Source organism: Bacillus rossius, chromosome 15 (genome assembly GCF_032445375.1).
Source record: "Bacillus rossius redtenbacheri isolate Brsri chromosome 15, Brsri_v3, whole genome shotgun sequence".
NCBI lineage: Eukaryota > Metazoa > Arthropoda > Insecta > Phasmatodea > Bacillidae > Bacillus > Bacillus rossius.
Window position 1 is genome coordinate 29052515 of NC_086342.1, and position 14469 is coordinate 29066983.

The following is a 14469-nucleotide window of genomic DNA, read 5'->3' on the forward strand; positions in this document are numbered from 1 at the left end:
AGAAGATGTTTTCTGGTTTAAGGACCATAATATTCCAAAACTACAGTAACTTCTTTTAGTCAAATATATTAACCTGCACTTCCGTACATACAGATTCAATTGGAGGAAAATATACAATAACAATTACTCCAGCAGGAAATAAAATAGTATTAATTCAATTACTGCATTTATTTCCCATTCGCCATTGCTGATATATAAACTATTACACTTCGGAAACGGAAACAAAAGCGGCTGCTTTATTTTAGATAACTCTGATTGGCTGATCCCATCCAACATCCAACATATTTTAGAACCAGTCCTATATGTAAAATATTTGAAGGAAACTCTAGACATTCAATCTCTCAAATAAACATGGCTGCGATAGTGACGTTTAACGTGACGTCACAACCCTCAAAGATATTGGATCCAATATATTGGAAGGTGTTGGAAGCTAAAATTTGACAGTGTGACAGGGCCTTTAGACTTAAGGGAAGCGACCAATCACAACAAACCGGAACCTTTCAACCGGAAGTTTATGTTTTATTATTGGACCGAGCGAGACAGTTTTTTGGGTTAGAATTCGTATATTTGTCAATTGTATTCTTCATCCATTTCGAAAAATAGATATCCCATTTGTCAATAACCTATTTCAAACCTGCTTCTCCGTTTCGAACAATGGCCGACCATGTGTTTTGTGCTGTGATTGGTTAGAATTAACGACTTCTATGTCAATCATAAACTGGAAAATGTAGTTTTGACTTAATCGTGTGCTCGATGTTAAGTTATAATTCTTAAGGAAATCAACCGTAAACCTCCCTTAAGTCTGGTTAACGATTGAAAATTAAGAATTAGTGGTGTAGTAATTTTGACGGGTCGTGTATGAACAATATGTTAGCACAAAATAATGTTTAGTTGGGAAAGCAAATTATGTAGAAAATGAGTAGAAAATACAAAATAACTAGCATCACATTTATAAAAGATAAATACCAAGAACATAGAACAAAAAAATTAAAGTGCCCTGATTGGAATGTTTGTTTTACGACTTCGTAAAATTATTTTTTTGACATTTTTGCAATTATGAATATATTATTATCCAATTTAAATACATTAATATTTTCTTACTTCCAAGCATTTTATGGTGACTTCAAATGAATTGACCTAATGACCTAATATTCATATACCTATTAAAGTTAAATATCCTAGATTCTGAAGTGTGCATGAAGTCAAAAGTTATGAGCTGAAATGTTGCAATTTTTTGGTTCAATCATAGCAATGTGTGTGGTTTTCAAGTCATAAGTGCATAACCAATTTCAACATGAATAAAAATGTTATGCTATCAACAATTGTAAACAAAAATCCATTTCAAATATCAACAATTGTAAACATAAATCCATTTCAAAAGGCAAACGATACTTGCGAATACAAAAATTCAACTTAAATACATAGTTAATTTTTACCTGTTTTCATTGGCTGGAATTAACAACCACAAATTCAATCATAAACTGGATGTAAATTAACCATGTGCTCATCTGTGTATAGGTTAAGTTAATAATTGTTAAGTTTTTCAATCGTTAATCCACCTTAATGATGTTCCTACTTATATTTTTTAAGCCTCAACATAGGTATTACCCATAAGAACAATGCATATATTTCCTCCATATAATGTTTCATGTATGGTGCATTTTCTGTGCATAAGTTTTAAAACCTTAACTATTCCAACACTTATCCCATCTGTTAATATGTTAAATTTTTACTTTACACTTAACGTGTACACTTAACATGTACACTTTTCTTTACAATCATGTTTAGTACTATAGATGTAGATTATTCAACAAGGATTGTATGCAAAACAAAATGTGTTCCAAAACAATAGCACTACACAGTTGGCGAACGCTGTGAATTCGACGTATCGAAGGTACATAAAGTTTACAGTTGTGTGTGTTGGCACAATTCTCTAGAGGAAAAAAAAATTATTTCCATTCCTTGCCATTCTAGCATGTTTTCAGATGTACATTACAAGTTCTACAATATTTTAGTTCACTCAATTACATGAGGGCAAAAAATAATTAAAAAAATGCTGATAAGTATAATTTATTTCATTTGTAGGTAGGAATCCAAAAATTACACATATTCAAATGGCGAAGGAATTAGAAATAGGCATTCGAACTTTAAACATCATCACAAATCGTGAGACAATTTTTACAGAAATGTGTCAGTGTCTTTTCAAAGACAAATAAAATAGAAGCTGGAAGTACAATGAAGTTGGTTGGTTAAGGAAATTTGAGCATCGAGTGTACCTATCAGTGGTTTAAACATTAAATTTGTTTACCTAGCTTGGTATGTCTAATGGTAAAAATTTCACACTGATCAGAGCTGTTACCTTCTTTAACTTTCCAGATTATGTTTTTTTCCCCTTATGTCCCCTTGAAAAACATAACAGGGTTCCACTGTATTTGGCAGCAGTGCACACTAAAACCGGGGTTGGAAAAAAAAGTTTTTTTTTAAAAAATCAAAACCACCACAATATGTTTTGCACATATGGTTTCAGCAGAAGTCCCATCAGGTGTAAGGTACATATATTGCTACACATTTTTGAATATGGAATTCCCTGACTGTAGCCATTCCAGATATTATTAAGTACAAGGCAAAAAGTTCACCTTTCAAGGAGTACTTATTCAGTCCTGTAACACTATAAGAGATTAAACCTCTAGTATGGTGGATGGCTTTGGAGAAAAGTACTCATCATGCAACTCTGCACCTGGCACATCAGTTACACAGTGCAGTGGCTTCGTCAGCTGGTACTGAACGTCTTTTCTCCACATTCGGGTTTGTGCATAGTACTGTAAGGAACCAGCTAGGAACAGAGAAGGCTGCCAAACTTGTAACTGTTTTCCGTGCACTTAACTAACAAAAACAAATTTTAATTCGGTTAGATGAACTTAGTGGAACTGGCACCCTAAAAGCTATGACTGGTTTGACCCCAAGCAGTGCTGGTATTTTATGTTTACGTGAGGAATGTGTTTCACTTCAAAACTTCTCATCCTAGTCTGGATATTTATCACTAGGGACCCCAGAAAATGGTAAATAAAACTGGCTCATTTCGATGTAAAAAAATGACAAAAGCGGTGCAAAAAAAGCAAGCGGTGCAAAAAATTGGTGTAAAAATAAGCACGCGGTGCAAAAATCGATGTAAAAATAAGCAATCAGTAGAGACCCCAAAAAATCGTGAAAAAAATATTCCATAGGCAGTGTAAAAAAAACCTCATAGCCTTACTGCTTCCTTATTTGCCTGGCCAATTTTTGGGACATAAGTTTCTCTAAGAGTGTTGGCTGATGATGGCAAATCCCCTGCACCTAAAATGTATACATAACTTATAATATACTTATAAATAGGTAGCATTTATAAGGTTATCGCTGAAAATATTAAAAGGCTAATTTACTCAAAACAATTCTTAGCCAAACCTAACCTAATTTTTTCTAGATAACTGCTGGATCGCAGAGTCAAACCATTAATCAGTCAAAAATATCTTGTGGTGTGCTCACCATTTCACAATGCAATCCATCCTATTTGTGTGTTTGTGATCTGAGGTTCTTGCATATTTATTCGAAGTAAAGGTAAGTTAATCGATAATATTGTAGGCCTACATATGCTTATGAACTTTTATTAGAGGGGGAAAACATTTGTAAATAAATAAGGCTAATCTTCAACATGGGTGTTACACCATTCCCGCATAGCTGGATGATCAGTTTTTTCCAAAGGAATGTTAACTTACAGCATCATATTAACAAATTCAGAAAAAAATTCTTCTTTTCTGCACTTTCAAGCTTGTTTGCTTTATTCACGCTGTCGCCTATCGAGATTTGTTTAGACACGGTAGAATGCTTGACAAAATAATTGTCTTTTTTTGTTTTGGTTTGTGTGTCATTTGCCACATGATTTTTGCACGTGTCTTTGCGTGTCCAATCAACCCGCACGTTGCAGAACTTGCACATCATAATTTTGTTCCGCTGATCAAAAATATAAAATCATCCGATTTCATCTCTCTTTCGCGACCAAACATTGAAGTTTTCGGCATCTTAGCCACAAAATCAATTGTATCACAAAACTTACAAAATGTGGACAGTAGTTGTAAACACGCATAGATATGTGCACGCAAAAATGACTACCATCTTAGCTCCATGTGATTAAATTAGGTTAGAAAAATCGACACCAGTGTGCCTTGCAGCAGAAACGACCATTATTCAATACACAAAACAGTGGCGTCAATTTTGTTATGTTGGTACTGCGCACATATTGATTGTTGACATTTGTTACATTTTGTTTTCATTTGCGATGGCAATATTTACTGCTTGTAAACAGAGTAATAAAAATACGTGGATTTCAGTAACATGTCAAAACGAAGATAATATTACGGCACTAGTCTTTCAGTCTATGTTTATTTCACGCTTATGTTTATGATGGCGTAAATAAATAGAACTTGCGACATAAGGACATTATTTTGTGCGAAAAAGCGTGAACTTCGCACAAAAATTCGTGAATTTCGCGACTATGTCAAAATCAAAGGAAAGTCGCAAAATTCTTTTAAACTATCAAATTTTCGCGTTATTTCGTGAATTCCGCGCTTCACCATTTTTCGGGGCCTCTATTTATCACAATTGGTGACTTACAATGAGACAGTGATGCCTGTGATGAAAATATCAATATGCAGTTTTCGTAAGAAATAAAACTTTTTTTAAAATACACATAAAAAAACATGTTTAGAACAGAATGTTTTAAACTTGTTTTATTCAGAGTGCATTGTTTTAAACAATTTTGAACATATTGTTTTAAACATGCCAACCCTGACTGAAACCAAAACAGCCCTCATGGCAACAGCCATGCTTTGGAAAGGAGAGTTAACACCCATTTAATTCACACCGAGAACTAGAATGAAATGTACTAGATATAGCCCTCCATCAGCCTTTAGTCCTTTACATTCTTCCACCCCATTTCCTTCATCAGCTCTGTTTGGCTATTAAAATACTCTCCTTTTTCATCACTACCAATTCTGCACTTTCCCTTCACCCACCTAGCTACTCTTCTCTGCAGCCCCACCAGTTCTTCTCAAACATTGCTTATACGGACCCCAGAAGAGTAACTTTAAGACCCAAAAAAGGTACTGTCCCGTAAGGAATTCCAAAAGAATGAAAACTAAATAACGAAACCAAAGTGTTTCAAAATGGCTTATACTCTCTGCACACACAATACCACTCCACCATCTGTTACGATGTTGCAATTTTGCTGCTGTGTACTTAACATAATTCATACTAAACAAAATTACCACCCATGAGAACAGGTACTTTTTCAATCTATGCCTGCACATTAAATGTCACCTTAAGCAAAATCCCACACCCAATAATGTATCAAAGGATAACTTTCTAGAATAGGCGCTCTTACGAAACATATTAAAATAAAATTAAAAAGAAACTGGTATTTGAGTTCCTTTCATAACATTCCATTAATTTAAAATACAATGAGACATTTTCTTGTAAAATAATTTTTAACAGTTGGTGTGCTTTGGTTAGCTAGGATAAACAAAACATTTTTGAAATTTTGTTACAATGTTATTGGATGAGCACCTACTCTAGAAAATTAACCATCAAACCAAAATTTCAGTATTCTAGTGAACTCTGTTTGTAAAAAATATAACAACGTGCAATATTTTCGACTTACAATTCCCAATGTCGCACATGAAAAAGATAATGGTGAAAATAACATGCTAACATGAAACAATATAAATAAATCACAATTAACAAAAATGTTCTTGTATTACATATTTATGTTGAGTTTAGCGAATACAAGATTTTAAAACACATACACCACATTTCAAAATCGTAGCTTCTGGAAGAACCACTTGTTCTTACCGGCTTTGTACCTGCAGGACAAAAATAAAACATTTAATATTCAGTAAAAAATAATTAACAAAGAATATTTATTTCATGTTTATAAGTTAAACAAAAATTGGACACTAATGAAACTAACCAAAAATAAATAAAATATAGCGGAAACCAAGACATAGCCCAACTCTCACGACAACTTTCAGAGAAATGCAACATGACAATAAAATGTGGCACAGTGAAAGGTCTATTTAATCTGGCATGTTCAGGATCACTATAATGCCGGATCATCAGCAGTCAATATAGTTTTAACGGAAATACCAAATGTGAAACGTAACCTGTTAAAAATAAAACCAGAAACACTGTACTGAAATGAAAACTGTAACAAACTCTGAGTGAACTAAAAGTAACACTACCAGCACAGTACGTACTATAACCTGGCAGCCAAGTCAAAAAAGGCAGAAATCACATGAAAAAATCTGAACGTGAGCAGCTCTGCATATCGGTGCCAGATTAAATAACTTTCACAGTAGCTTTTTGCAAAGATAAAAATAAGAACCATGCCTGGAAAAGACATAATACACAAAAATGGACAAGGGTAGGTGGCAAAAAATTAATTCGGCATTCACGAACACACTGCAAAATAAAAATTGTGGCCGTCGAATGATTGCACAGGTCTTGTATTGCAAAATAAGAACGGCGATATCTCCTAAAGTATTTGGAATTTCTTATCTCCGCCGGGTTTAATGAAAAGAGGAAGTTAAAGAGCATAGAATAAAAGTATTTACGGAATTTTCAAATTTTTTTTTTAACACATATTGCTCAACTACATATTTACCAAAAATTAATTTATAAGAATACATTCAGTTTATGACAAGATACTGCATAGTAAAGAAATTTCTGTGTTTTCCAGGTTTATAAGACACTTGTTCATTTCCAAGTTTTTCCTGTTTACCATGTCTGTGGGAATCCTGTTTGTGTGTTCATGTATGAAAAGAAATTACCTTTCCTCGAACTTCACTCTGGTTTGGAACCTGGCCTTCTTCCTCTTCATGGGATCTTTCAGGTCCTTGACAGTTGTCTTTTCCAGAGAGATGTCCACGGTGTATCGCGTAGGCATCAGATGATTGTAGTTCAACATCTGAAAAATGAAATCAATAAAAATCATGTCACTACATGCTAATAACGAAACACGATAGCTTATAATCATCAACTCGCAATATTTGTTTTTTGACATCAATGCAGAAACAGAAAGCAAATATCATATAAAATCATTAAATATTTTCAACATTTCTATTCTCACACGAGTTCAGCATTATGATAGACAATCAGAATGTTGGTGTTTTCAACAGCCAAATAAGAACATTAATTACACAAGCACCAGACTTTGTTTTTGATGCTCGTCTGCACCATTCAATTAGAATAAAACAGCTTGTTTAGGCAATTGTCAAGAATAGAGATGGCCAACTGGCAACCCATATTTTACACAGCCCGCCTGAAGAATCTTTTGGTAATTTTCTTTCATCACAGCTTTTCTGTGAATAAAATAATAAAACTTGGAAAATACTTTTTCAAACATTAAAGATGTTTCTCTATTCACTCTGTAAACCACATTTCTACTGAGGAATTACCGTTTGTCAGTCACATCAGATAGCCTATGCGGCCATCACCATGTTGGGTAAATATGTAGTATACGAATTATCGTCAAATTTTTTTTTAAAAATCTGAAATAACTTTCATTATATGCTCTTTTACGTCCTCTTGTCATTAGAGCCTGCGGAGATAAATTCCAAATACTTGAGGAGATATGGAATCTTTTAATTTTCATATTTGGGCAATATTTGTTAAAAAAAATTTTAAAATTCCGAAAATACTTTTATTCTGTGCTCTTTAACTTCCTCTTTTCATTAAACCCAGCGGAGATAAGAAATTCCAAATACTTTGGGAGATATCGAATTTTTTAATTTTCATCCTGTGCACTCATGCGGCATGTACCATTGTTGCTTTTATAAGAGTATGATTTTTTTCTTCGTGACGTAGGTGATCGACTACATCATTTTCTACTAATGGCAAAGGAATTGTACCCGCCTCTAACTTAGTTGAGTTTTTAACGTTTCAAATTTTAATGTTTTATTTGTTGTGCAAGTAAAAAGTAAAAAGAAAATTACGTGAGTTCCTACTGTTCATCCTTTGTCCCGGTTTGTTAGGTCAGGTCAGCTACATAATAAATATTTTAAAACTAATCAACCATTAAAATTAATTTTATTATTTTTAATGTCCGTTCAGTTTCTAAGGATTTATAATGTAGCTGACCTGACCTAATCCACCTTTGTCCAGTTTTGTTAGGTCAGGTCAGTTACATTATAAATACTTAAAACTATACAACAAGTAAAATTAATTGATATTATTTTTAATTTCCGTTTATTTTGAAGAATAATAACGGTGATATCTGCAAAAGTAATTGGGATTTCTTATCTCCGCAGGCTGTAATGAAAAGAGGATGTAAAAGAGCATAATAATGAAAGTTATTTCAGATTTTAAAAATTTTTTTGACGATAATCCGTACACTACATATTTACCCCATGTTGTGCTTAAAATGTGTTGCCGATCCTGTGGTTTAAATGCAATAGCATGTAAACTGGTGTATAAAAAGAAATCCTTGTTATACAACAGGTTAGGTGCTGTCACACGTAACTAGTCAGCGCTTTGCGCCTCCATACTGCTAAATAAAATCCCTGACAAGGGTCGACGCTTGGGTTTGGATATGCAGTACAGACTCACGTAATTTTTGAAGGTACTATTTACATTACATTGTTACAATAAATATAAATAAAAAGTTCCCATGTATGGCAAACCAAAGGATAAGTAACACAATTAAAGCACACGGCGACTGCCGCTTTACAGAATGTTTTTCTAATGAGACCTACAAATTCTAATTTCTCAGAAACCAGTAGGAATTAGGAAACACTGTTTACAGGATAAATAAAGGAATATCTTTAGTGTTCGGAAAAAGTATTTTCCGAATTGTATTATCTATTAACGGAAAAGCTGCGACGCAAGAATTTTTCCAATCTACGAACAAAGGAATATAGTTGCGAGTCAAAACTTTCCAGGGTCTTTGAAATTCAGTTTTAGGACTTTACTGTTGGGTCACTTGGCTGGCTGCTGTTCACTCGCCGTGCAAATCGCAGGACCGAGTAATTGGGGCACAGGGCTAGCACGGTGCGCTACTAGCATGCATATTGGACAAATTTTTGCCGGCTGTATGTTCAGCTTGCACTACTGTTGGCCACGGTTACTGGGTTACACTGGCGCAACAAGAAACATGACGTAGCCACCGGGTGAAGGGAGAAGGGGGGGGGGGGGGGGAGAGCCTGCTCATGTCCTGGTTAGTTGTTGTGAAATTTGGTTTCCACAACCCTGGATTGTTCTAGGTGCACTGGGATTTAAGTAGGAGATTGGGTCAGTTCCAAGCTCACTCCGGATAGATGCCATGCCCCTCGGAGAAAACCAATAGGTCAGTCGTACTACACTTTAAAAGAGTTTGCGATATCCAGTAAGAATTTCGAAACGCTGTCTTCAGAATAAATACAGGAATGTCTCCCGTTTTCATAAAAAAAAAGTATTTTTTGAATTTTATTACTTCACGAAAAAGCCGCGCTGTAAGAAACTTACCAACTCATTATACATATTAAGTGTGAATTTCAAAACCCCGTTTTATAGGATAAGGAACATTAGTAGTTAGCGAAAACACTTTTTATGTTATTTTTTTTCTTTCAAAAGAGCCAAAACTTTTAACCTACTCTTAAGGCCCATCTACAATAGCAATGTCCTAAACTATGTCCGAAGGACACTCGTCGCTGATTGGTCCACGTGACCCCCTGACGTCATGCGTCAAGTGGGCGAAGGTCCGAAACTACCTGGTCCGAAGGCATTCGTCAATTTGAACTTTTTGTCCCAACCTGTGTACTTTGGACACGGAAAAAGAACAGAACACTCACGATATTTGAATTTCCGGTTCTCGTTTGAAAACGTGGTGTTTGTTTTTGTTATTGAAGGAAATGGAATATATAATATTGAACTCCCACAACTTTCATAAGTTCAATCTCAAACTACAAAGCATCAAAACAATAAACAAAAACATTTAGTTTGGCATATTTACTGCACTCTGATCACAAATTTAGAAAACAATACTTTCGGACATCGGACATCGCAATTGTGGACAGGACAGTTTTCGGTGAGACAATGTGACGTCACTCACATTCGGATAAGGACACGGACCACGCACAGGTTCGGACTATTGTAGACGGGCTCTTACAGACATCGGTACCACTCGCTGTTCTTTAAACATTAGCCCAAATTCAAATGAATGGTTACAGCAGTTACCTTAATGAATGGCTTGATTTTAGATCTCTTATGGATCTTGGTCTTGCTCATCTTCTTGTGTACTTTCCTCGGGTAGCGGTCAATTCCAGCAACCAAAGCATGACCATACTGTTTGTCCGAACTGCCATCATCAAAATTCTTCAAAACAATTGCTTTCTTACCAGCATACCGGCCACTAAGGACCAGTACCACTTTACCAGCTTTCATAATCTTCCCCATGGTGACCTAAGCATAAATAAAAGTTAGAAAACTGCCAATGTTACACAGAATGATAACTAAATAACATCTCCAAACAGTACTTCACCACGTGAGCACTAACTTAAAAGGTATACAGAACTGTTACTGCCAAGTTACATCAAATCAAAAATTAGTAATTAAAGAAGACACTGATGTTGCCACAAATATCTAAATAAGAATTAAATCAAGAATTCTCAACTAGATTTTATTAAACAACATACTTCACCTTTCCACTATATTCCCACGAAAGGAAAACGGAAGTACATACGGAAAAAAAAAATATTTGGCATAGATAGCTATTACAAAAAGATACATTAAACCGAAGTCATACAAAATTAAAATATTTTAATTTAAATTCAGTTATAACCTAAGGAGAGGCAGAAATATAAATTTAAGTACGTCGTTTTAAGTTTCCCAATCATAATAAATTTAACTATTTATAATTAAAAACAATGCACAGTATGGAGTGAGCATAATTCTAAAAGCCTTAAGTTGTAAGAGATTAGCCACATTTACTTCTGTGAAATAATTAGTGTTCAATGAAATTTATTTTTTAGAATAACTATATCTGTAAACGTTTATAGTTTCAAAAATTCAACCGTGTGCTCTTTATTGTAGTTCAATATCTGGCTGTTAGTGTAAACGTAAACTAGTGTTGGCCAAACTAAACATAATTTAACTTCGTAAACGAACATGAGTTTTTAATATAAGAGATTTTGATAGCAGGTAAAAACAGTGAAATTATAGTGATATAGATTACAAATTCTGGTAATTGTTTATAAAATTTCCTGAGAATTAAACCTTTATTTGAAAAATTATTGACAGTGCAATACGAAAATTTGATTAGTCATGTAATATAATTTTTGTGTAACTAATTGATTAAAGGGTTTAGCGTAATGTTCAGTACATTATAAAACACTAGTTGTTACGTCTCCAAGATGATGGTGCATCTTACATCGTTACTATTTAGTTTTCATTGCCTTGAACTAAATTTAAAAAAAAAATAATAATAATTTTATTATCTGGCCCACCCTCGGATCTACTTCACAACAGTTCATAAAATTGATTTAATTTGCCTTCACTGCTATATTACTTCTCTAAGTACGATCCATTTGCAGTACATGATGACTCATATTTTCGAACTAATTACTTTTATACATGACATTTTATAGTTTAAACACCTGTATTAATGTCTGCAACTTCATGTAATTATCACTTAATATGGTTAAGTAGCCACTACACAGGTAACGGTAATTGTTCCCTATACTGTATCCAATTTTATCCCTTGATCCTATTGGCATTTTATTTTGATCCTAATGGTACATAATGCGTGCTTTTTTTAATTTAATAGGTACTTGAATATCACAATATGAACGAATGATTTCAGGTCTTGTGAAAAAAAATTTCATTCCTATTTAACTTATGTTTAATATTAATTGTTATATAACTACTTTATGTAATGTCCAGGATTTTTCGATGTACTAAATTAAAACAGCACGCATCATGTACCTCAGGATCATTGTTTAATACATGATTCTTCTATCAGGATCAAGGGACAGTGGCGTAGCCAGGATTTGTGTATGGGGGGGGGGGGGGGTGTTAAGAAGCATTCCCCCCCTCCCGTATTAAAGCGGGGGGTCCAGGGGTCCTGCCCCGGGAAATTTAGGATTTTAAGGTGTAAAATAGTGCTATTTTAGCAGTTTTCGGTACTTAAATTTAAATATTGTAATGGTAAAAATTTTATTAATTTTTAATATGAAATTTATTTGAGTGATGAATAAGAAATTTAATTAAAGATTTGGTGCTAAGGGGGGGGGGGGGGGGGGGGTTGAACCCAACCCCTAACCCCCCCCCCCCCCCCCCTTGGTTATGCTCCTGTCAAGGGATAAACTTGGATACATGATAATGGAACTTTTACTAAGATAGCTAACAGTAAATGTCGAATATTACTTACTTTGCCATCAAATATTTTTTTAAAAATTACAAAATGTATTTAATTATTTAATAATTGTTTTCTAATAATTCTTTAAAAGTGCATTGCATTTGAACAAGAGATTACCATGATTAGATTTAATGTTAGGGTAGCCACATGTGATAAATGATATTTTTGGGTTAACAGTTATTACCTGTATTCCATATAAAACTTGTGACATAAATTTGTGTTTCATTGCTTTAATAGCATAACTGAGACTGTTTTCCACAAGAGGTTGCGATTTTACTTCTTAAATATGCTATGTTAATCACTACTAGCAGTCTTGACAGAGGCTGGTTTTGATTGAGATTGCTAATCCCGTAAGTTGAATATTTAACTGTGAATCGACAGCCGTTCTTGCAGTCCTAGTGTTTTGTGGTACTCAAGAGATCCTTAGGAATATAGAGTACCAGAGACATTTTCAAAAAGTCAGGGACTCTAATGTCAAAATGTTATGGCCAAAGCCAACATTGTTTTCTACTCATATTTGGTTTCCATTTCAAATGAATTTTTTTCAATATTGTTCAGTATTCTTCAGTATTAACTGTAGCCCCGGGCCTATAGCTTAAGCACCGGGGGTCTACAAAAAACCTTCCACACTCCACTGTTACAGGAAAGCCAAAAAGTCAACGTCGCCCTTCCCTGTTGCGTGGGTGTAGGATCCAGTCACCATCAACAAGTAATAAAGTGGCATGGGAGACTATGGGGCTCAACATCTAACAAAAAAACTCGTGTTTAATAAAAAAAAACATTTACTTAAAAAAATATCACTTGCATACCTAATTTGCGTAAATACCTTGAGCACCTTTTCCGTTACGAGCTCTATCATTGAACAAGCATATCACCATCCTCATACTCCTATACATGCAACTAGTAATAATATTATAATACATTTAAAAAAAATAATATATTAAAAAAAACTAACAGTCCACTAATGGGTCCATCTGACTATCGTAATATTACCGCAGCGCGCTACTTGATTATACTTATGGTACCATTAACTATCTTTCATCTGTCCCATGAAAAAGTTATTATTATCTTGAAGTTAATGAATAGTAAATGAAAGTTAATCAAAGACGTCAGTTTCTTCGCCGTGACTGAGTGCACACGAGTATCGTAGTACTAGGTCCGATTCAACTCTCAATATGTCTTGTAGCCGGGGAAACTTTCATGGTGGTGAATAATGCAGTTGTTTGCCTTACTTTGTGTTGCGCTGTGCTGTCATGCCGCTACCTCGGCGCTCACCCGGGCACGGGAACTCGCCGACGCTGCTCGTGTCGCATGATGCCTCTCGCCATACCCTGGGACTTCCACTAGCCCCGAAGACGATACTTGCTCGGCCGCAAATCTGCAAGGCCTCGCCGCTACTTCCCGAAGTGCCCACTTCGGCGTCCAGACCAGCACTCCTGCGCGCAAGCCGCACACTCGCTCGTCGGCTCCTCACTCGGCAATCCTCGACTCCACCGAAAAACCCGGAAGGTGTCAAGTCACACTGGTGCCAACTTCACAAACTGTCAGTATGTCCAGACCGCACCAACACGGGAAAGTTGGGAAGAAAAAAATAAAAATATATTACCTGCTACTAGAAATAAATAAATCTAAATTAATTAATCATAACAAATAAATACCGTTAACAAAACATAGGTAACCGGGTGACGCCGTTACCACCCCAGTGGTAACATAACTTGAAATGAGTAATACTTGGACAAAGTGGCTTTTTAGAACGTAAAGAAAAAAATTGGAATACGTGGTTTTCACAAACTGCACACGTCCTAAAATGTACTCCGAAGGGATGATTTCGTAATTCCTACTAGTTTGTGAAAAAATTAAATTTTTATTACTTACAATACAATACCTGTGCTTTTAGGCTGCCGCCGCAATTCATTGTTTACCTGCAAAAAATAGGAAACTATGTTTTCCATATACTTCAGATGTTCCTTAATTAACCCTGAAAGGAAGGTTTTTTAATTCCTACTGGTTTGTGAAAAAATAACAGTTTACCGCCTTCATTATAATAT

At 34.9% G+C, this 14469-nt stretch overlaps 1 protein-coding gene across 3 annotated transcripts; it reads right to left on the minus strand.

The window, feature by feature from the left end:
* Positions 1–5780: 5780 nt before the first annotated feature.
* LOC134539690 (large ribosomal subunit protein eL27) lies at positions 5781–10773 on the minus strand. Of its 3 annotated transcripts, none has more exons than XM_063381894.1 (4): positions 10706–10773; positions 10243–10467; positions 6861–6997; positions 5781–5894 (listed from the first exon to the last, which is right to left on the minus strand). In XM_063381894.1, the coding sequence occupies exons 2-4, from the start codon at positions 10459–10461 to the stop codon at positions 5846–5848; spliced, it is 405 nt and encodes a 134-aa protein (XP_063237964.1). In that variant the 5' UTR covers positions 10462–10467; positions 10706–10773; the 3' UTR covers positions 5781–5845. The 3 variants fall into 3 exon arrangements, with proteins under 3 accessions (XP_063237964.1, XP_063237965.1, XP_063237966.1); XM_063381895.1 differs by having other exon boundaries at positions 10701–10760; XM_063381896.1 differs by having other exon boundaries at positions 10562–10716.
* Between the last annotated feature and the right edge of the window lie 3696 nt (positions 10774–14469).

Coding starts and splice junctions, on each gene's coding strand:
- LOC134539690 (XM_063381894.1), bottom strand. CDS start 10,461: ATGGGGAAGATTATGAAAGCTGGTAAAGTGGTACTGGTCCTTAGTGGC. Junction 6,998..10,242: donor AAATCAAGCCATTCATTAAG/GTAACTGCTGTA, acceptor TTCATTTTTCAG/ATGTTGAACTACAATCATCT. Junction 5,895..6,860: donor AGAGTGAAGTTCGAGGAAAG/GTAATTTCTTTT, acceptor TTTGTCCTGCAG/GTACAAAGCCGGTAAGAACA.